The sequence below is a fragment of the Pseudopodoces humilis genome, chromosome 2 (assembly GCF_049639895.1).
Source record: "Pseudopodoces humilis isolate 2021_Gansu_Grassland_sample_001 chromosome 2, ASM4963989v1, whole genome shotgun sequence".
Taxonomy (NCBI): Eukaryota; Metazoa; Chordata; class Aves; order Passeriformes; family Paridae; genus Pseudopodoces; species Pseudopodoces humilis.
The window spans coordinates 79,983,226-80,005,543 of record NC_142201.1 but is presented as its reverse complement, the minus strand read 5'-3'; the positions used below and the strand labels follow the sequence as shown (position 1 = coordinate 80,005,543).

General features: G+C 40.3%; 2 protein-coding genes across 4 annotated transcripts in view; one reads left to right on the top strand and one right to left on the bottom strand.

The window, feature by feature from the left end:
- TYR (tyrosinase) overlaps positions 1–1,907 on the top strand; it is a 42,776-nt gene extending 40,869 nt beyond the window's left edge. Inside the window, exon 5 of the mRNA XM_005516180.2 lies at positions 1,684–1,907. Coding sequence (XP_005516237.1) covers positions 1,684–1,907 — 224 coding nt within the window. The remainder of the gene's footprint in view (positions 1–1,683) is intronic.
- Positions 1,908–10,384: 8,477 nt separating this feature from the next.
- NOX4 (NADPH oxidase 4) overlaps positions 10,385–22,318 on the bottom strand; it is a 110,050-nt gene continuing 98,116 nt past the window's right edge. For all 3 annotated transcript variants that reach the window (XM_005516181.3, XM_014250191.2, XM_088051089.1), the window contains one exon: positions 10,385–20,731. In XM_005516181.3, the coding sequence (XP_005516238.2) occupies positions 20,611–20,731 (121 nt within the window). In that variant the 3' untranslated portion in view covers positions 10,385–20,610. The remainder of the gene's footprint in view (positions 20,732–22,318) is intronic.

Here is a 22,318-nt window from a genome sequence, read left to right as displayed (position 1 = left end):
AGCAAACACACAAGAAACTCCCACTTCATGCCTAGTTTAAAGACTTGTCTATCAGCCCTGCTAATTCCTGGGCCGTGATCCATTTCTCCCTCTGGCTCAGGTGTACCCCATTCAACATGAGCAGGCCTGGTGCTGTGTAAACCCCCCTGTGGACAGAAATCCCAAAATTCCACCTATGGCACCAGGCTCTTGGCTATGTATTGATATTGGGTGTTCCTATTTCTTTCAGCATTTTCCTCTACTGAGGGAATCTGAAGGAATGAAGGAGAATACTACCTGAACACCTACTCCTTTAATTCAATGTCCCAGTGCCCTGAAGTCTCTCCAGATTACCCTGGGACTTCCTCCTTCTGTCTCATCCCTTTCCACCTGGAATACTAGCAGTAGGTAGCCAGGGGGCCACACCAAACCGCGCAGCTTCCTGGCTACATCCCTCACCCAGGCCCAGGGGCGCAGCATCTTTTCAGAGCACAGTGCCTGTAACAGCACACTCTTGGAAGTACCATGACCCAAGAGGATATATGGATTGTTTTTCTGGCCACCAGTGAAAATACAAGATAACAGGAAGACATTTACAGCCTTTGTGGGGGTACAACATTCTAAATATGGTTGAGTACATCTAAATCAGACCAGATGCATAAAAAACATTCAAAAATAAACCACCATAAGAGTTTCCAGAGAAGGTGCCCATAGAGGTACTCTTTCTTTTCCCTACTAGCTAGTAATTACTGCTAATGGTCTTTAGAGCTAGTAACTGGGAGATGTGGATTCCAAATCCTCCTTAGCCCAAGCAGACAAGTATTCCTATTTTTCAAATTCAAGCCAGTGTTGTTGGGTGCATTTTGAACAGGTTTCTTTCCAGCCTCTGCTATGAAGTGAGAGCCCTGTATTGGCAGGGTTTTCATAACTCATTAAGCCATGGCAAGAAAAACAGACACAGGCACACACATTCATATCACAAAGCAAGAAGGCAGCTGATCATCTAACAGTGAGAAGCAGCCCTGGATTCACAAAGGAAAGAGGATTTCTTGTGCAGAATGACCACAGAATAATTGTCTACTGCCTCTCCCCACATAGGAACTGTCCAAGCAAGTAGAATGCAGGTTGACAATTAGTTAAAGGAAGCTTTTTTCCCCACTCAATATGTAGTTAAGGCAGGATCTTTTTGCTGCTAAAAGTTGTGATAAAAGTTCAATGAGCAGCTTGAAAAGAAGGAGAAAAAAAGTCCTTCAGTGACTATTACACACAACGACACCACATCTGGTTCAGGAAATGCCTGACCTGCAAATATTTGGAGACTGGGTAAGTATTTAGTGAAAGCATTATAATCGACTTGACCTGTTCTTAAACCCTCCTTAGTGTTCTGCCTCAGTTATTGTTGCCAAAGGACTCTGAGCTAGCAGGACCTTTGGTCATAACTTCTTGGGTTACAGTCTGAAGTTTTGACAAAACCATGAGAAGCACTAGGGACAGTGAACTCTGTGCCAGCCTTGGACATGAAATTTGAGAAACAGAGTATCAGGGCTGAAGAGATTTACTTAAAACTGTGGCTCTCAGACAATTTCTAGCACTCTTGCTCCTTTATACTCAGTCTTCCAGTATTATCTATTATAGAATTTCCATAAACTGACAGTACATTACAACAAGTTAAATGATCTTTCTTCTTCTGTTTGATTTTTCAAGCTCTTCAGTCTTTCCAAGACTTTTTGACACCTTATCTTCAGCAAGCCCGTCAGATCTGGGCTTGGTTGGTCGGAGCAGCTGTATTTGGAGGCATTGTTACTGCGGTGCTCACAGGGCTCACCAGGGCCTGCCGGAAGAAAAAAGGAGGAACTTCTTCAGAGATACAACCCTTGCTCATAGAAAGTGAAGATTACAACAATGTAACTTATCAGTCCAATTTCTAGAGGCCTCCAGTAACCCAGTCATGTTACTAAGGTGCTAATCAAGAATGCTGTGTTTGATTGATGTTTACAAATACCTTGCTGAGGTGTGCTGCAGAAGCAGGATGGGCAGTCTCAAGTCTCTTGCAACCTCCAATGTTGTAGCATCTCATCAAGATCCACTTCTATGAAAATCTCCCAGATCCAACACGAGCTACAATGCCACTCAATGAACACTGTGTATTTCCTATGCTTGATTAAATAATGCTCCTATGAAACCAGACAAGGTTGTGTGGTTGATTTAATGTATAATTCTCTTTTATTTGCTTTTTCACACCTGTAGGGTCCAATTCTGCAGCCCTATCCATGTGTTTGGCACACGGATATAGTGACAGGTGCCTGACTGCATAATTGGTGCTATATCCATTCTGCGTTTGAATGCAAGAGCAGAAAGAGCCCTTTAGTTCAGTAAGCAAAATATACAGTGACTGAGCAGAGTGACTGTCCCATAGACACATTTTTTCTGGAATAGAAGAGTTTTCCCTCCAGCTCCTGTAATGTCCCATAATGTTTGTCCTTGATTGAATGCCATCAGCAGAAGAAAGAACCACTCAGAAACCACTTCTCACTTGCTTTAAATGCTCATTAGTTGATGTCTTCAATACTTCCTTGCATTTATCTGCGGAGCTGGGTGATTTTTAAGAGAGGAAACCTGATCTCACCATGCCCACCTCTGTTCCACTTGACTCAATGGTTGCTCACATTATGGCTGGCTATTGGACGCTCAGTAGGCGCGGATTCCATGAGGTGAGCCACATGTAACAAGACAAAGCATGGTGGGTTGACCCTGGCTGGGCAGCATGTGCCTGCCCTCCAAAGCTACTCTATCACTGCCCTCCTCAGCTGTGCATGGCACAGACAATACAAGGAAAAGTTCACATGTCAAGATAAGGACAGGGAAAGATCATTCACCAAATACTGTTATGAGCAAAAGAGACTTGATTTAGGGAAATCAGTTTAATTTTAATTTCCTGTCAATCAAAGGTCAGAATAATATAATGAGAAATAATAATAACAATAAAAAAATACACCTTCACCAACCCCCACTCCCTCTCTCCTTCCTGGTCTCAAATCCAGATTCCTCTACATTCTCCATGCCAGCAGCAGAAGGGGATGAGGAATGATGGCTGTTATATCTAAGATATAAAGACACACAATCTATGGAGGAAGAATGAAAATCTTTCTTGATTGAAAGAAAAAAGTTCCCAGGAAGAGTCTCCTGCTTGAGTCTGGAGCTCGTATGCTTCTGGGGTCCCCAGACCTGGAGTTAGGACATGACTGGAATATACTGGAATTGTGTACCTTAAAAGTCCCAAATGTCCAGCTTTGAGACAGTCTAAATGGCTGTGTTAGTCTGGGACAAACTGGCAGAACTGTGACTCCTGGTTGGGTATTTGCCCTGACAGAAATGTCACTTCTGTGTTTCATTAGATGTTTGCTGAAAAAAATGCCATTATGCAAAATATCTCAGTGTCAGCAAAGCAATGTCATCCTTTGAAAAGTTGTTCTGATAGAAAAATCCTAAGTGTATCAAGCAAATTTATTTCAGTCCTTTCAGTATTCCATGGTGATAGCATTTTATTTTCACACTGATCAAGTTAATTTTTACCAGATGTCACCTGCTTGCAAAAGACATGGCCAACAAGTCATTTCTGATTCAACTCTTCAGCTGTTCAGGTCTTCTCCACAGATCACCAGTGTTCCCTGGGCCTCCCTCCTTTGGACATGACAAACCACCATGTGTGAAAGGATCAAAGTGAAGCTTTCGCTCATCAGGTCCTCTAAATCCTACTTTTTGGCAGATCTTGATCATTCCTTCTTCCTCAAAACCAAGGAATGCATAATTTTTACTTGTGACCAAACACATGACCTGTTAGTGAAAGTGTGTTTATGCTCTGCTCAGATCCTTTACCAATTCCCAGGCAGGCTTTTTCCTTTCCCTTTTCTTCAGTGAAGGATCTAACAGTGCATTTTCTTCCCCTAAAAGATTCCTCACAGAGTACTCAAGCTAGCTGTAACTGGTGAAAGAGAATTTTTATCCCTTTCGTACTGGTAGGCATATCCCCGAGCAATTTTCCCACTCACCATATGACCTGGAGACCACATCTGCTTTGAGAGGGAACAAAGAGCACAGGCCTGTTTCCAACAGTCAACATGGTCCATGGCCAGGAATAGATAGCACAGTGTGTATTAATCTTAGTAACTAGAACAGAATTTACACAAGCAACACCTGCTGGTTCTCTCCATTGCTGTGGTGTTTCTGCTCAGACCAGTGGCCTGATGCCAGCTGGAAGTCAAACCCCTTCAGAGGTGTATCTGACTGAGCACATGGAACCCAGCTGCTTCTCTTTTCCAAGAAAAGCTGTTTAGGTTCCTTCTGCATGGGAAGTAAACACTGCTGTGCCAGGAGAGGACTGACAGCACCAATCTTAAAGCAACTGTTTTGGGACAGGAGAAATTGTACTGTAGTCTTTTCCCTTTGGCTTTTTGGGGACACTGCACCTCTTAGCTTGGACTAGCCACTTAGGTTTCGGATGGGTCAGAAAGAAGGAGAGGCCTCCTTTGTTACCATGGCGTTAAATGTTTTCTTGGCCACCAGCACCGCCAGGAGACATTGTGCTTTCTTGTCTTCAAGCTACAAATGCAATGGCACATTCTTTTTCTTCTCAGGATCATACTTAGGGTTGTGTTTACTCCCATGCTGAGACATGTTGAATTAAATGTTGAAGGACCTATTTTCTTCATAAATGCTCCCCTGAGATGAAAGCTGGAGCTGCATTTTTTTTTAAATTGTGAATGAGGTAATGCCATGAGGCTGTGCTTGCAATGTGATCTCACTGAATCAGAATGATCAGAGTTTAAACAATACCCTGCCTTTACCTTTTCATCTGTCTGAGCAAGGTATCTTGAAACAAGGAACTTCCCATTGCCATTAGGCAGCTGGATCAGGCTTGGGGAGTTTATCCTCATGGGATCAATGCAAAAAATAGGGCATTACAGTATTTGGTGCTTGAAAAATCTAGATCCTGTGTATGTACACCAGGCAGCCACATAAACCTTCACCCAGTGGGCATTGAGCTCAAGCTTGTACAAAAGCACTTGTTAGATGTGGAGCCCACCAATTTAAGTGTCCAGGGAAGTATTTGCAGCATCAGCACCGTGTTGTTTCATATAAAGAAAAAAAATTAAGAAACCTAGAGCGTACCTGATAGTTTCATTATGAGGTGCTCAGCTTTGCATGTCTCTGACTTTTGCAAGAGACTCTTACCTCTGTCAAGTTTTTAATTTTCTAGCCTGGTGTCTTACTTCCTCAGACTGTTAAGAGTCACATTTAGTCAAGCCAAGACAATGAACAGCTGTCAGTCTTTTTCATTCTGTTCTCCCTTCCACATTTTATCCAAATTTGTATTTTTAGCACCTGGCCTCTCCATTGAGTTAAATCTATAATTCACCATCTGTGTACCCGCATGTTTATGGATGTAAATTTTGAATCAGACTCCATAGTGAGCTGAAAATTGGCAGCAATGAGACCTCGTCATTAAAAATGGCCTCTAACTGTAATTTTTGTAATAAGATTTGAATTAGATATTAAATAACTCATAACTACAAAATCAGCTTACTTCTGCATAGCCATCTTCTACCCACTAGGCTTTCTGGTGCCCCCATTTCATGAATGGGCATTTCCCCTGATCTCCATTACCTCCTTCTCTTGAGAGCATCAGTTATGCAGAATTCACATGATGCCAAAAAAGTTCTAGAAATCTGATTGACTAATAAAATACATAGAAAAATAAGTACTTTCCCCACATACAGTAAAAAAGAATATCCTCTTTGAAACAAGAACTTGGCAGCAAACATTAATTCTGGACCTTCACTGTGGCTTAGCCCTTCTGATCACATCCCTTCATGAAACTTGATTCCCTCTCCTATCATCCCAAACTGCACTGTCTTATCTGACCAGAAAAGGGATCCCCAGCGGCTCAGTTGTGGGACTGTCCCACAGTTTTGAGGCTGGTATAGTGGTGGTGATGACAGGCATGGTTGTGTATGTAGTATGTCTCACAGGTTTTAAAGGAACTTGGATGTCTAAAAGCACCTCCTTGCTTTCCTTCACTGTTTTCAAGTGAAAGAAACATTCTCAGGCAATAATAAGCAAACAAGGCACTTTCAGGTGAATTACATATTGTCAACAAATTTTCACACATTTTCCTGTAATCAATTTCCTTCTGGTTTCTTTGAAAACTTAAGCACAACCATTTCAATGGGCTATACTTCCAAACTGGTGTACATCTTCCCAAGCACTTTGGACAACAATGCCATAAATATAAATAGAGTAGTCTGCAGAGCTTCTTAACTTTTAAGGCAGAGCCATGAACAAGGGTTTCCTTTACCTTGCATACCAATATAACCTTCCTTGTAATCAGGTTCTGTTTCTCCCCACCAGTGACAAACTATAGGAAATTTTCTACAGCATTAATGTCTTTACTCGCCTTCTCTCCTTTGTGCAACCTATTACAAATAAATAGTCTGAAAGAAGTCCACAGAATAAAATATATTTCTGGAAGAAATGCTAAAAGCTTAAATTCTTTGCATGTGGTCCCTTCTTGCAAAGGCAATAACATTAAAAAAAAATGCTGTCTATTTTGTCATAGGGCTAAATGTATCAGGAAGTCATATTAAGAACTTGAAGGCCTGGACCATCTTATAAATTTATGGGAGATTTTCAAGGTGGTGCTCTGCTAAATTTACTATGGACTAATTACATTATCAGATGACCTGTATGAAATATATACATGGTTAAACAGCTTGAAAAATACCAAATTACCAAAATAACAGTATTTGTATACAGAAATACTTAATGGTGCAATTATGAGAAAATGTGATTTTTTTTTTTTTAAATTGAAGCACCACACACATCCCAGAGTAACAGAGCTACTAATGATTAGCTGACAGCAAAATTCATATACTCATGGCAAAACTAAAAATATTGAAATAACTGTACACTTATAATATTAATAGTGTGTGTATGTTTGTAAACAGGGACTATAAGGACTTTTTCCAGCTCTCCTTTCATCTTGATGATATTACAGCCATTTATAACAAAAGCAAGTGAATATAAGATTTCTCAATTCAGAACAGAGGCAATTTGTTTTAAATTTAATTTTGCCAGTTAATACTAGTCACCGCTGAAGATACAGACCACTAGAGAATTTAGTGTCCTATTTTACACCATCATGGACTTGAGATGTTACTTTAAAATTAATTTAAGTTTTTTAATTCTATAGTCTGTGGTCTCAATTATTTAATCCAGACTTTCAAAGCATCAACCATCTATTAATATTCAGGGAGAATCGGACTCTTAACAACTCTCATTTGAGAGCAGAAATGAAAACCAGGCTTTTCTGTCTTCCTCACAGCTACTTCAGAAAATCAGCTCACTTCTAGTCAGACTCTTCCCTTTTAGTGAAACCCATGTGCCTAAATCCAAAAGTCTAGACACCAGGTCTTAAAAGTGGTGGCCTTTTGTCTCATCCTCTGAGTCAAGGAACTCGAGAACCAAACAGGGATGTCTGCAGGGAGGCTGTCACTTCAGAAATTGTGTTTAGCAGTCTGGGCACAGATGACAGATTGGGAAATCCCTGCAGTCATCTTAATTAAGGTGACGTTCTCCTACAAGAAGACACATTACTGTAAAAAGTTACAAGAAGGTTTGTTTGCAAAATTAATCTGTAGAGAGATCAGAAACTGTAGCCTAAAAAAATTAAGTTTCAGGTAAACTGGGAAATAGTTTTGAGGAAAAAGACAAGCTGCTGGTTACTCAGACCATCAGTCATCAATCCACAATATACAATTTCAGATTAGAAAGCACAGTGTTGTTAAGGCCAGTCTAATGCTTATGCATATCCTAACAAGAAATGATATATTAAGGAGCCATTAAATTAATAGGAATTAAATTTGGGAGGAGTCAGAAAACAGATGAGAAATGCAGACCATTTAAAGTAATCTTACTTACAAAAAAATGATGATGGGTTTTCAGGAGAAACAATCCAAGTGCCACTCTTCAGCCCTCCTGTAACATCCACAGGCCTAGGGCACATGTAAGACAAATCATTACATTCCCTACTGTGACCAAGGCTGTGACTGGATTGTACAGCTGCTCCCCAGCTTTCAGAGGTTGCTGAGACCAGCTAAGGGGGTACTTATTCCTTTTACTCCAGTATTAGAATCAGGAACAGTTGAGGAATCACCTGTGTGTACTCCTCAGATGGTTTAGATTTTTCAAATGGTTTTTCATCTGAGATCATTTAGGACAGGGGAACCAGCTCATATCCAAGCAGTACCCACACTTGCAGCCCATGTCGTGCTGCATTCTTCAAATAAATGACTATGTTCCCTGTAACACCAATGGAGGGGAAAAAAATCACTTTTGAAATTATTTTGTACCCTGAAAAGCAAAATTCCAAGTCAGGTGTATCAGATCTCCCTGGAGGGTCTTCAAAAGTTTTCACATCTATCTGACAATGTGAGAAGGGTGTTCATTTACATTAGGAGATTTGGTCCATTAAATAACTTCTGTGAGGTTGGTGCCCAGGTCAGGCAGACAGCTGCTGCTGAGCCCACAGATACTCGTTTTCTCTCTAGAAAAGCTCACAGGTTACTGTGAGCAGTCTTTGCCTACTGTTGCCCATCCTTCTGCTCACCTCGTTATCAAGAATTTGCCATGGTCCATGATGCCCATATAGGGTTGAAGTTGGAGAAGGAAGCAGTTTTCCTCTTCCATCAGGAAAACAGCAGACTGCAAGACTTTCTTTGTTGTCCACCGTAAGGAGAATTTATTATTTTCATCAGCAGTTTCAGCCAGGTTTTGTAAAAAACAATAAATTTGTGTTCCCCTTTCCATAATCTTCTCGCATGAACACTGAGATTTCTCTCTTGATCAAATGCATTTGTGAAATATATAGTTTCCCATAAAAAGTCTCCAAATATCAGACAGAAAATTAAAGCTCAAGAGCCAAAACACATTTTGCCAAACCTCATTACTTGGCATGGGGAAGGTGAGTGGAAAGGACATTCCTCTTAATGAAAAACACTATCATAATTTTTGAAAAAAAATCTTTTTCCTCTGATAACTCTGCCCTGCCTGCCACTGACCCTGCATTTAGTGTAAATAAACACCTTCTGCAGAGATCAGGAACTTTAAAGTGCAGCTGTTAGCTTTCCCTATAAGTTTTTAATTTAACAACTAAAAAAATCAGAAGGAAAATACAGGGGTTTTTTTGGTTTTTGTTTTTTATTTTGCTGCTCTTAAATTCCTTTTTCTGGAGGGATGGTACCTTTTCCCATTATTTTATCAACACCACTCTGTAAAGAGAAAGTAAAAAGTACAACTCTGAGATCAATATATGCAGTTTAACTACATACCCTCACTTCTCAGAAATAAATTACCCAGAACTGTTAACAATTCTGAAAAATCTCAGAGAACTCTGCACACTTGTATTAATCTATGTTTGATGTGCAGTTCTCCTGTAAAAACCCACAACCCTGCCAAATGCAGAAATGATTAGGCGGAGAGCCCCCAGAGCATTCAACATCTTGCAGGAAGTGCGTGCTTTAGTCTGCAGTGCACCCAACAGACCCCTAAACACATCACTGGGAAGTGAATTAAGAGTTTTAAACCAGTTGTTGCAGATTTGCTGTAGAATCAGCAGTGTCTTGAAGACCATAATAAAATAGCAGCTCTCAGATTAATATCTATCAAAAGCAGCATGGTCTGAGCACACTGAAATACTTCACCAGAGCAAGCAGACAAAAGCAAATGCCCAGAGCACGTTTCAATGTCAGGCACTCAAGTGTTCAGCACAGGTGGGGAAGATTTCTACAAGCTTCTGATATGGGAAGAAACTTTGCTCATCACCAGTTTTGATGGGTTGTAATCAGGCAGGTGTTCCTTTCTCCTTCCACTCTGCTATAAACACGGACAGAGTGTAGTGGACTGGTATTCTCCTAAATTCCAGTGTGCATGATGATGAGGATGAAATAATGTATTCTGCCTCTGAGGTGGTCTCACAGCCACAGATACATATGAAGTAAGCACGTGCTCATGTTCTAAGGCAGAAAATTACTCTGGGTGACTAAACAAGGGTGCCTAGTACAATTCTAGTTCTTTGGGTATCCTACCCAACTTGCTGCTGTCATGCCAGAGGATCCTGGGTCTCCTGCAGCATATCTATGAATTCTGTGTGAATGTTTCAGCAAGTCTAGTGCACCACAAAGAATATCAGACCTTCTGCTAAGGAGAGACATCCCAGCCTCCCTACCAGCAGTCACACACACACACACACACACACACACACGCACACACACAATGCTTCCACGATTAAGGCAGTATATAATTAACTGAAATCAGGTCACAAACAACAACTCAATCATGCTTTGCTCAGTCTTGGAATGGTTGTTTATTCCAAAGTCATGAAACTTCCTGTAAAGTAAATACCTTTAGAGTACAGTGCCATAATTACATGATGTATAAACATATGGTGCTTTGTCAAATACAATAAGAGACATAAAATCACATTAAGATGATCTGCTAATATAACAGAATGTAAAAGTAACATCTGAACAGCAAAAGAACTCATCAGCCAAATACTTTAGTTGTCAGGACTGCCATTAAGATAAAATGGCTAATTCAGACAAGTATTTTGGGCAAGAAGCCTCCCTTCCATATTGCAACCAGGAGTTTGTATTTTCACTAAAAAAATTTAAAATGAAGCACTACCTGCCAGGCAAATCCAAACTTTTTCCCCATGTGGCTATCCCCATTTTAATGGTAGGCAAAAAGAAGATGGGATTTTAGAAAGAAACCTAATGCAGTTGGGTATAAAAATCTCAGTGAATTTGAACTCTTCATGTTACTATGAAAATCCTGCACAGTCACTGGTTTGTAGGGGAACTCTGTAAGAACATGGGATCAAGCTCAAGAGCCCTGCCTGAGTCCTTTATTTAGCCAACAGATTTCATCTACCCTCACACCATGTAACTAAGAAAGGGACACTGTAGGAAGAGTTCTGCACATGACTCATAAAAGAGAGAAGAATAAACAAACTGCAAAAAATAGGAAAATAAAAACCCAGAGATTTTTTTAATGATCAGTTTTCTAGTTCTGCCTTATTATATAGATAACTGGTAAAAATTTTCCTTCATTTTAGTGGAACTAACAGACCCAGACAGCTTATTGCTTACTCTTTGAAGGTTTATGAGGCATGAAGGTACAACAGCGATGTATTTAAGTTCTTCCAGTCAAATTGAAACAAAGTTCCTCTGTTGTTTTGGGGGTCAGCAAGCTGAAGCTACAAAATGGGGCATTTCATACAGCAAGAGTATGACTTGTTATAGACATGAACCCAGTAAGTACTATTATTTTTCTTAAAGTCAAGCTTGGGTGAAAAACTTACAAATGCAAGTTCAAGGCCAAATTTTGCTTTGTGTTCCACTTGGAAACTAAGCAGATATTTCTTTTCAAAGAATTGTACCACATCCTGATCTATAAAAGCATAAGAACAGATTGAAATTGCATTAATATAAACAGACACCTCTGAAAAGAACATTTAGTGCTCAAAATTGTGGACATTTATGTGAATACTTTCCAAAATTGTTATCTTGCACATTGTATGGAGATATAAAAAGTAAATGTCGCCTTCCTTTTTAATATTTTTTTTTTTATTTCACCTCTAGTGGAAAAGATATATAATTACAGAAGTGGAAATTCAGAAAGAATTTTCTGGTCTCTTCCTTTTGGGACAGGGAAGAGTGAGAGAGGAAGAGGAATGTGGTCAGAAATGAAAAAGTTATGACTCGCAGCTACAGAAAAGACAAGACATTAATTTTTCAATCACATCATACATATTAACTGTAAATATCTATTTCCAGGGCTCACTTCTTAAAAGAAAAAATGGAAAGCTGACCTTATTTTATTGCACTTTTCAAACTTTAGGGATGGCAAGAATTTCCTTAGTGGCCATCTTCCTTCCTGAGACTGGACTTTAATTATTTTGACTAATGGGATAACAGGCTAAGGACTTTTCAGCATACTCATACTTCCACCAGTGGCTCCAATTCCTGTCTGTTTAACACATCAAACTCTCACATGGCTTTTGAGTCCCAAATAAATACCCAAAGTAAGACAAAAATGGATCATGTCTTCTTCTCACAGCAACCCAAGTCTAGATCTGCTACAGACATTGCCTGGAAGGTTCAGATGACAGTGTAGACATGATCCTAGAGAGATGCTTTACTTTAAATAGAAGATACTGAATTGCTGAAGCTCAGACTGTGGTACTATTGCTTAGTTTGAACTCTACTTTTTCACTAATGAAGGTTCAAAAAAAAAAAAAACCAACCAAAACCGAAGAATGCTTTGCTATTAGAAAATGAGTTTTTTGAGCTAGTTTCCACTCTTCTTCTAAGCATCTTGGAAGAATTCTTTTAAAACAAATGTGTTTTGGACATACGAGCATTTTCAACATAAAAAAGACGTTTCGGATTTTTTTTGTTTGGTTGGTTCTGAACATAAAGTCAGATTTACATAAAAAATCATAGATATTTAAAGAAACTGCCTATATTCATATTATGGAACTAATATAGCTGGGCCATCCAAAACACTATTTTGCACATCAGTTTGAGGGAAGATACTCCAATTATGACTTTTCTTCTCAACTACCACCATAGACCAAGAGAACCATTTCTTACCCAAATGTGTTTCATCAAATTTGCTCCTGCAAATGATCAGAAGGAACACAGAGAGAGGAAAACTCAGTGCCACTAAGGGTTTCACACCCTGGCACATTTGGACTAAGGGTACCTATTTCAGAAAAAGCTAATTAATAAGCCCAGAGCTTCATCAATATATGAAGCCTGGAAGAGGGTCCTGGTCACAACTCAGTGAAAGCTCTGCCCTTCTGCACTCACAGCAGCATCAGCACCTCTCTCTCAAAGATGCAGAGCTGAACATAGGTGTTGGGAGTTGTCTGCTTAACAGCACACTTCTTCCCTTTATAAACAATGAGCTCTCAAGCTCCCAGAAGCAAAGAAACCAGGCAAAGAAATAATTAATCAGTGAAAGAAGGAAGTTATATGCAGCTGGTAAAGTAGGGGCTGTATGGAAATAGCAAAGGTAATTGAAAAAAGAAACCCTTTCCATCACTGCCCAGTGTCTTGAAATGCCTACGTGTGAGAGCAGAAGCATGACTTAATTTCAGTGGTAGCCACTAGTGATCTGACTCTCACAAAGCCAAATCCCAAATTCTCATTCAGCAGATGATGTAATCTTTGCTCTTATGAGTTTTCCCATTTTCTACATAGCTGCCCTTTTAGCACTGCTCCTCTTGTGAGTGTCAGAAGCATCTCCAGCATTGGGATGCACCCCTCATTTTCCTGAAGCTAATCAAAGGGACTACAAGAGCCCCCTTGGATTGCGCACACAAGGAGCATTATACAGGTTGGTGTATGAAGCAATTAAAATTGAGGCCCTCTGCATTTCCCAAAATGGCATTTTCCTGAGTTATGGGAAACAAAGAGCGGAAAAAGCCTCCTGATATAATTTGTGCTAAGGAGGGAGGAAGAGTACAAAAGAAGAACTATGTGATACATGGCTGATGACGCATCTAGTGATCCAAAGGTTCAAATACACCTCTAGATGAAGGCCGAGGTTATATGCAGAGGGAGAGAAAGATCTGAAAGCTCTGCTCCCTCTAATCTTCCATGGTGATGGAGCAGACCAAGATGAATGAAGCACAAATGCATCCAGTTCCAACAGACAATGATATTTCACTATCAGGTGGAGATCCCTTGCCAAGTTCCATCTCAGCCACATTTTTAAGCTTTGGGGCATTATATTTTTGCCAAAAAGTGTGTATCAAACTGTTACTAGGGCTTAAACAGTCAAAAAGAAAAATGTCATTAAGTGCAACTTCACATTCATGGCAAATATTTTTTAAGTTAATTATGTTGCTCTGATACAATAAAAGAAAAATGCATCACTTGTGTCTTCAATGCAGAGACTTGGCCATTTATTCTTCAGGAACACTACTGGAAAAGGCAGGGTATATTCAGTTGTGGGTGGAAGCTGGCATTCACTGTCCTCATCTGTTCTAAGCAGTACATGCTTTCAAGCATCTAACACCTAATGAGGTGCAATAACATAACCTGCTTCCCTGTCCCTGAACATGCTCCTACAAAGCTAGAGAAATACACAGGGTATGTCCATACCTTCAGCTAACCATAGAACTGAGACCTTACCCAAAGCTCAGATCAGCTCATTGCCTACACAATTCACCCTCAGGTATGAGAGCTCCGAACTCCAGGCTTGGAATGCACCCAGGAGACTCTTTGAGCTCTGTCTAAAGCACTTTTCATCTGCAGACTCAGTCCAAGAGCCCCTGACTCTCCTTTCACCAAAGCATACCTAGGACTGGCTCGGTCCTGGTTCAGAGATGTGACAGCCAATGTGGCGACCTGGCCTGCTTCTGACCACAGATCATGTATCACTGACATATTTCACTGTTCTCCTTAAAACAGTTACACAGAATCACAGAATAGTCTGAGTTGGAAAGGACCCACAAGGATCATCATTTAAGTGAATGGTCCATCCGGGGACCAAACCCAAAACCTCAGCCTCGCTTCCTCCCAGCAGCTTGCAGAGCTGCTGTGCAGCATTCCTAACCAGGTTGTGCTGAGTGCAGCTTGGGACACAGTCCACTCTATATGCTCACTGGTATTTTGCATTTCTCTCAGACTATTCAAGGGAGAAGCAAAAGCTCAGAGGCGTTATTTATTCAATTCGGAAGCAACCCGTTATCACTGTGTTACACTTCTAACACACAAACACCATGACACAGCACAGGAGGGAACCCGTTATCCCTGAAAAAGAAATGGCATGCTCTTTTGAAATCAAAACATGTGCCCTGCTGTCGATGAATATATTCTTGGTTACAGCACAAGGAGGAAGTTTTTGCTTTTCCTCCCCCACCTCTCATCCAAATTTCTTCCCCAGGGCTGCAGAGTATGAGATGAGCAACATGACCTTGCAATGACAGAATTTTAATGAGTGACTGGTGCATCAAAAGTGATGCAGCAGCGTCTCCCTGCTCAGCGTTGCTATGTACACTAGACATTTATGTAACACTGGTTCTCATCCTCAAGGCTGTCCTTTCCTAGGGTCAGCAGCAACAAACACAAAAGTTATTTATCAAACTGTCAAAGATACTTACAGCTGACACAGAGAACTCTACACTTCAGTATTTTGGTGAAAAGGAGTTAACAGGTAAAGCTATTTCCCAATTCCACAGCTGCAGAATAGAAGTAGATGCTTTTTAGAAGTAGGTTAACTTGAAAGAGTAAAGGTTTTATTTCAAAGGAATTGCTTATTTTCAGGGTGTTTGCTAAAATATACTAGTTTTCTTCTGGGCTTTAGCACTGTGTGGTGCATGGAAATGCAATGTATTTGCATACATTACCTCTCAACCCCCAGGGAGACTCTGTATCAACATCTAGAAAATGGGGTTTGCTTTTAATTTCTAACATTGAGAAGCTAAGAAGAATGTCTCCTCTTTCCCCTTGGTTCCCAGGTACCAAATATTTTACGCTGTTTATTGTTGGCATTCATCATCCTCTCCTGCCCTCCTTGGGTTGCTCCTCAGTTGACAGCAGCTTACCTGGAGGTTCAAGACCAGCCTTCCCTCTCATCCAAGGGCTCTGTTGAGAAGCAATCTGCAACTGGGACATGTGGCTTTTTCCAGCTTTCTCTCTGAGCCCATGTACTGCTCTTAGTACAGATCCAGCACCTGTCTCTTACAAATAGGATCCCTCTAGGGAATACAGCACTTCAGGCATAGTGAACCTTGAGGATCCACTGCAAGTTCAGAGATATTCTTAACATCAGAGGAAGTGCACAGCATTCCTTGGTACCAAAACGGCTCCCATCCCTCTTGCAACATGGGTGATACAATTAGCAGGATACTAAACCTTCACATATCCTCATCCTCATCCAGTCCTTTAAGAAGCATTTGTTGCTCAAAACCTTTGTGTCAGAGCATTCATTATACATGTCAGTCCAGCAGAGGACTCAGAGTTTTTAACCTTAAAAGATGCTAATTAATCTACTGTGCCTACAAAGGAAATTTTAGTTTCTAGGATTTACTATGCTTAGTACAGGCACTAAAATACCACTCTTTATGGGAAGGAAGAGTCTCATTTCAGCTCCATACATTTTTACAGTGCATCACCATAGTGGCCTTAATGAAATACACCAGCAGCAGAAACAATGCAAATCCCAAATCACCGTTCACAGTTGAATCATCAGCTATATATTATATATATATATATATATCCCTGAAAAATTACATTCATAGCAGAAAACCTCAGCTCAGCACAGGCACCAGTGGCATTTTGATTAAACCTTCTTGTTAAATCCTTTTGGCTGAAATAATAAAAACTGGTTGAAATTCTGAGGGATGGAAAATCGTCAGAAAAATTGAATGCATAATCCAGAGAAGAACAGATCCACCTTACCTTATATCAAACAAGTGAGCTTATGAAGTGATTGCCAGGCTGAAGCGAAAATTAATCTCCCTAGAAGTCCTCTTATTTTTCAAGACTAAACATTGCATTTTAAAAACTATGCCTCTTCTCTGACTTATGGTCCTTGAACTGCTATAAGCAATGACTCTTTAGCCTCATGCCAGCTTCCCCTAAGCCATGTCTTGTGCTTTGAAACTATAGCCTGGTGCATTAAACGTTGAGTAGAGGTTTTACTCTTAGGCTGCTGTTCTCCAAGTCCTACTAAACCATTACTTCTCTGCTCTGTTAGGCTGTTATAGCTGAATTACTGTTCCCAACACAGCTGGTCTGCTACTTAATGCTTCATCTGCCCTCTCTCAGCCAGCTTCAAATCTCTTTGCCACCTATGTGCTAGAGACCACAAAAGGAGAAAAAAGACAAGAAAGAGCCCACGTGCTAGTAGTAGTAACACATACTGAAACAGGATAATGTTGCTCCAAACACGGGGCTGGAATAATCATTGTGGAGGGACAGACTGTTCTGCAGACTTCAGTGGTGAAGGTCAGCTCCCACCAGGCCTTCCCATGCAACATCAGGGCTCATCTCTGCTGTTTTTTGTTGTGGCAGTGGACATTCACTCACACAAGTAATCTCAGTGATATGGGAATGGGTCTTGGGTACATCTGATTAATCCTGCTGTTAGCTGTGTCCCACACTGCTGCACAAGGGCCAGATTCTTGTTGCAGGGAGAGGGCTTGGTTTGCATCGTGGTATGGAAACATTCCTGGTCTAAAAAAAAGGTCCTGAAACAATTCTGATGAATAAAACAAAAGATCCTGCCGAACAAACACTGAGAGCAGCTTTATGAAAGACTGAGTGAAAACTGGGAGAATACAGGGAGGGATCCTTCCCCTGCCAGCAGGACACTTATGACAGACTCACAGGACACAGCTTAAAGTGAAAAATGATGCTCAATTACATAACTCCAGTTGATCTGCAAATGTGGAATTGAGTGCTGTCAGCCTTCACCTACTTGCCTGGCACTGAGTTATATTTTTACATACACTTGGCTTACAGATATAAAAGCAATGGAGTTTAAAGAGGGCTTGAATCTGTTTTGCAAGCTGGACACACACTCAGAAAGAGCAATGACAACATAGCCTGTAGAAAGATTGTGTTTATCATAATACCTGCCACTCCTGAAGCCAAGTCACAGTCACTCAACAACTCTTAAACATTTTGCCTCTCTTACAGAAGCATAGCTCAAGGGAAAGGAAAAAAAGCAACTGAAGCTTTTAGACTTTCCCCAAACTCTTCCTCACCTGGTCTAGCAATTACTCAGATCAGCAACAGAAAGGTTTAACCAAAATTAAACAGAAGCACATTTACATAGCAATTAGATCTTTCTGCTGCTTGTGCACAGAAGTGATCCCAAAACATTAATTAAGCCTCAAAACACTCCAGAAAGGCAGACGGTCCAGGGCTTGTTTTACAAGTGGGTCAGCTGAGTCAGATACAGCACAAAGAGAGAAAGAGGACAGCCTGGATCTGCTTCAGTCTTGCTGTGACAGCACTGCTTAATGTGTCTAACATGCCCACAAACAGCATCAACTCCTGCAACAATGCAGAGTAAGAGCAAAGTACTAGTAATACTATTTTAATTACAAAGTGTTACCTATACAGAAGCTGAGCCAGAAAACATAATCTGCTTTAGCACAGAGCTAACTGCAAAACTAGCTGCTCATTATATGGTAATGGAGCCAATATCTGTCAGAGGAGATGTAAAACCACAAACAACATAGTGATTAGATGACTCTAAACTGTATTTTAAAAGCATGAGATAGTAGATCCTGAAACTAGAGGAGAAGATCACTTTCTAGTTGTGGGTAACAGATGCAGGCATGATTTCAATCATGTTTTAAACTAACAGCCAGAAAACAAAGAAAGTATGCAGAATCTACAATATTCAGTATCTACACATTTTGCCAACAGTTTTATATTTATTATAAAATCTATGCAGGTAGTATTAGAAATAAATCCTACTGATTAAAAAAAATCTAATCCTTTGCTGTTTTACAGTGATGGATGAATGAGATCCAGTAGGAAAAGAATGGTCCTTTCAGCCTCAAAGAGAAAAAAATTAAAATCAGTAGCTGTAATGTAGGCTCCCATCTCACACTGCATTTCTATTTTGGTTTCTCTCATCTGGGCTACTTCGAGAATTTTTGTCAGTAGGAATTTGTCTATCTCTGGTTCTTCTCCTTCTCTCTGGATTTCAAATTGGGCAGAGCCAGAGGTAAAGACTTCAGTGCCAGCTCCGGACACTGAGGAACACATTCCCTTGTGGCTTCACTGATTGCTCACCAAATGCAATTCCTGAGCAGAAACTGCCAAGGCAAAGACCAAAGTCATCCTCACTAGTTATACATACATTATGCCTATACACCACCTACTAGAAAAATGCTTCCCTCTGAACACTCACATTGATACTTACAGACTCCTGTAGAGAGTCTGTGTCCTGAGCAAAAATTCAGTGCTTTTCCCACTAAAATTAAAAAGGTATTCATTGGACAGATGTAAATGAAATCAAAAGCACTGCCCTAAATACAGGTGAACCACAGGCACAGAGTTCTCAAGCCAGCCTCTGCCCCTGTATGCTGCAAACACTACACTGTTCTGCTCCCAAGCTTCTGCTGGAAATCAAAGGGAAGGTTTTCACCATGTTAAAGTGATGCTGCTCTATTAAGAGACATTAGAGTGGTGCCTATTTATGCCAGCTAAGTGTCTGATTCCTGTTTAAGTGTCCTCATCTCAGCAAAGTAAGGAAAAGGGAGAGAAGATGAAATAAAGGAAGTTGGATCTGCTATTTGGATGGAGAAGAAAACGTGCTCCTCAGAACCAAAAAGTTATGAAGTACCAGTTTCAACCTTTAGCTCTCCCATGGCAATTAGGGGCAGAAAACAGCTGAGAGGAGAAGAAGGGAAGGAGAGCTTAAATTTTGGATGTTTTGAGATCTTCCTCTATGGAACAAACTGAAAGCACACTGCGGCTCCTGCAAGGTTTGTATCTGCACACATCATCCAAGGAGCCACAGAGCCGAGGGGTTCATTCTCACTCTGCTGCAGATCTGGTCTCATCCTGCTTTAAGTGGCACCAGGGAAAACAGGGTGGCTCCAGGGAAGATACTGAAAGGATCACAGTCAACCAAACATACTCTGGGACCTCTAAAACTGGCTTTCAACTGGCTGTGTTGTAAAATAATCAGCATATCTGAAAGCTTGAAGTACTTGACATTCAGGGCATGTGAGTGCAGAGTGAGGGCAACTTCCATGTTGAGTGTGTGGTATAATAAAACTTCAGATCCTGTCTGCTCCTGTTCATTGCTTTTCTTGCTCCATCTTTATGGCTGCATAAATCATAATTATTTTGCAAACTCACTGAATACTGAATTGATGCAAGACACAGAGTTCTCCACGTACAGATGTGTGCTTGCCAAAAGGCTGTGACTAACATCACAGCAGAGGCTGCCCACTGGTGCTACACAATTGTGCTCACTTTTCCTTAGGTTAACTTCATTACAGAAGTAGACTAGCAAGAGTAACACTCTATATTTTAAATACAGAATCCCAGTTCTGCAATGTATAATAGAATCTCTTAATATGGAGTATTTTCACCCCAAAGCCGTAAGATATGTATACCAACAAAAGCAAGAGTCTTTGTAATACTATGTTTTGCCACTTAGATTAACCTGGGGTTTAATTTACTGATCCAGCTTCAGAGGACTGAAGTGGAAGAAGTTCAAACATTCCACAGATTCTTCTTCCATCAGCTTTTAAAGCAATTGTGTCTATCCCCAGCTTCTGTACTTTTTAATTAACATCAACAAATCCAAAGAATCACTCCCACCACAAATATTGTGTGAGCACATTTGAGTAAAAGCACTGATTATTTGTTGGTATACTGCTGCATCCATCAGTCTTAAATAATCATAAATAAAAACGTTTGTGCTATTCTTTGGTACATTTCTGTCTGTTTAAACCACAGATGAACTTTTACATTGTACAAACAAAAAATTGCACTTTTATCTTCTAGAGAGTCTTGCTCCAACAGACTTTCAGCTGAAGGATTCTTTATTGTACTCAAACCTTGTCCCATATGAGTTGCTGCTGTTGCTCAGTTTATGGAGTATCTTAGAGATTTTGTTTGGTCCACAGCAGAAAACTCCAATGGTCTTCCTGTTAAAGAAAAAAAAAAAAAAAAGAGGGAAGGGGAAATTATGACATTGTAAATAACAGTAATTTCCAGTAATAGAAAGAAGTGGATCAGGGCCTCATGGTATTATACATAAGCCACCTACATATTGATTTTAAGGTGAGAACAGCTCACTAGATGAAGCAGTTAGTTTTACTGAAGCCACCATACCTCTCCCAAGAATCCCTACAACAAACCCTACAATTTATCTGACTAAGAAAACTCTAACAAGAAGTGCTTCATCTTAGTCTCAAGATGTCAAATGACAAAATATTACTATTTTCCATTCTATTATTTTTCATGATTAATCACTTTTTTGTTAAAAATATGTCTCACTGTAAAGACTTCCGTAGTGTAACTCATGAATTACACAAGCTTATCTAGTCACTAACAGTGATTTGTTACACTAATGAAAACAGAGCACTACTAACCCATGATTATTATTTCTTGCAGCAACAGAATAATTTTACTGCTTTACTTTCACATTAGCATGCAGTTCTTCCTTCAACATCTATATGGGGAAATCTCACAAAAAGTCAAACACAGAGTATGATCCTTGTTCATCACCCATAGATCTCAGCCCAGGTTCATTAGTCAACCTGACTTTTTCACAACACTCTAGCAACAACAGCTCTTTGCTCTCTGGTCACCTTAAAAACAGGCTGTCAGACTCACAGTCATACAACATTTTGAGGGCTCAGAACTGTAGCCAGCACCAGAACAAAGCACATCCACCACAGGGATACTGAGCCATTCACAATATTCACTATCTCCCTTTTTTAAAAAATGAGGAGAAGGAAAGGAAGCAGGGAAAGACAATACAGTGATGCCTTTTCTGTATCATGAAAAAAAAAAAAATCATCTTCTTCCTGCTGAAATTGTGCCACTGCAGAAAAAGATCTTAAAGATTTACAAGGATGAAGAAAAAGCACACAAGAGGGAACATGGCTCTAACTATTGTGATCTACAGCACTCACCAAGAGGCTTGAGATTTGGATTCTGGGCTCTGCTTCCAGAACTATTTTGGTGTTTTACCCAGTAACTATTTAATACACAATATTTTAGCATATGCAAGATAATCAAACTCAGTTTAAAGCTCCCTGTGCATGTGTTTGATAAGAGGAGGAAGAAGCAATCTTCGGCGCATACCGCTACATGTATGTGTCAGGTGTCAGGCAGCTGCTGGAATAGCATGGCAGTGCACACTGCATCAGTGCACAGCAACTCTGGCATGGTACAACTGAGCACTCAAACATCAGAAATCATCACAAAGTTATGCAGGTAACTTAAAAGGTAGATTTTAATTGCCTTCAATGACACCATCTCTCATATCAATCCATGGCAAAGTCCTAAGTCGTACTTTTCTCACCCTTATGTTTATCTATTAAGCTTTCCTGCTCTGGCAGTACTCCTTTTAATGGCAATGGGTGGTGTGCTGGAGGCTGAATTTGTTGCAATAATGAGAGAGTTGTTGCTTGTTGCTCTCAAAAAAGATTCCTCAGCACTTGCAGACTCTGAACTCCCTCTAATCTGTGCACACTGGAGAAAAAGGATTCATGAGCTGCCAGCAA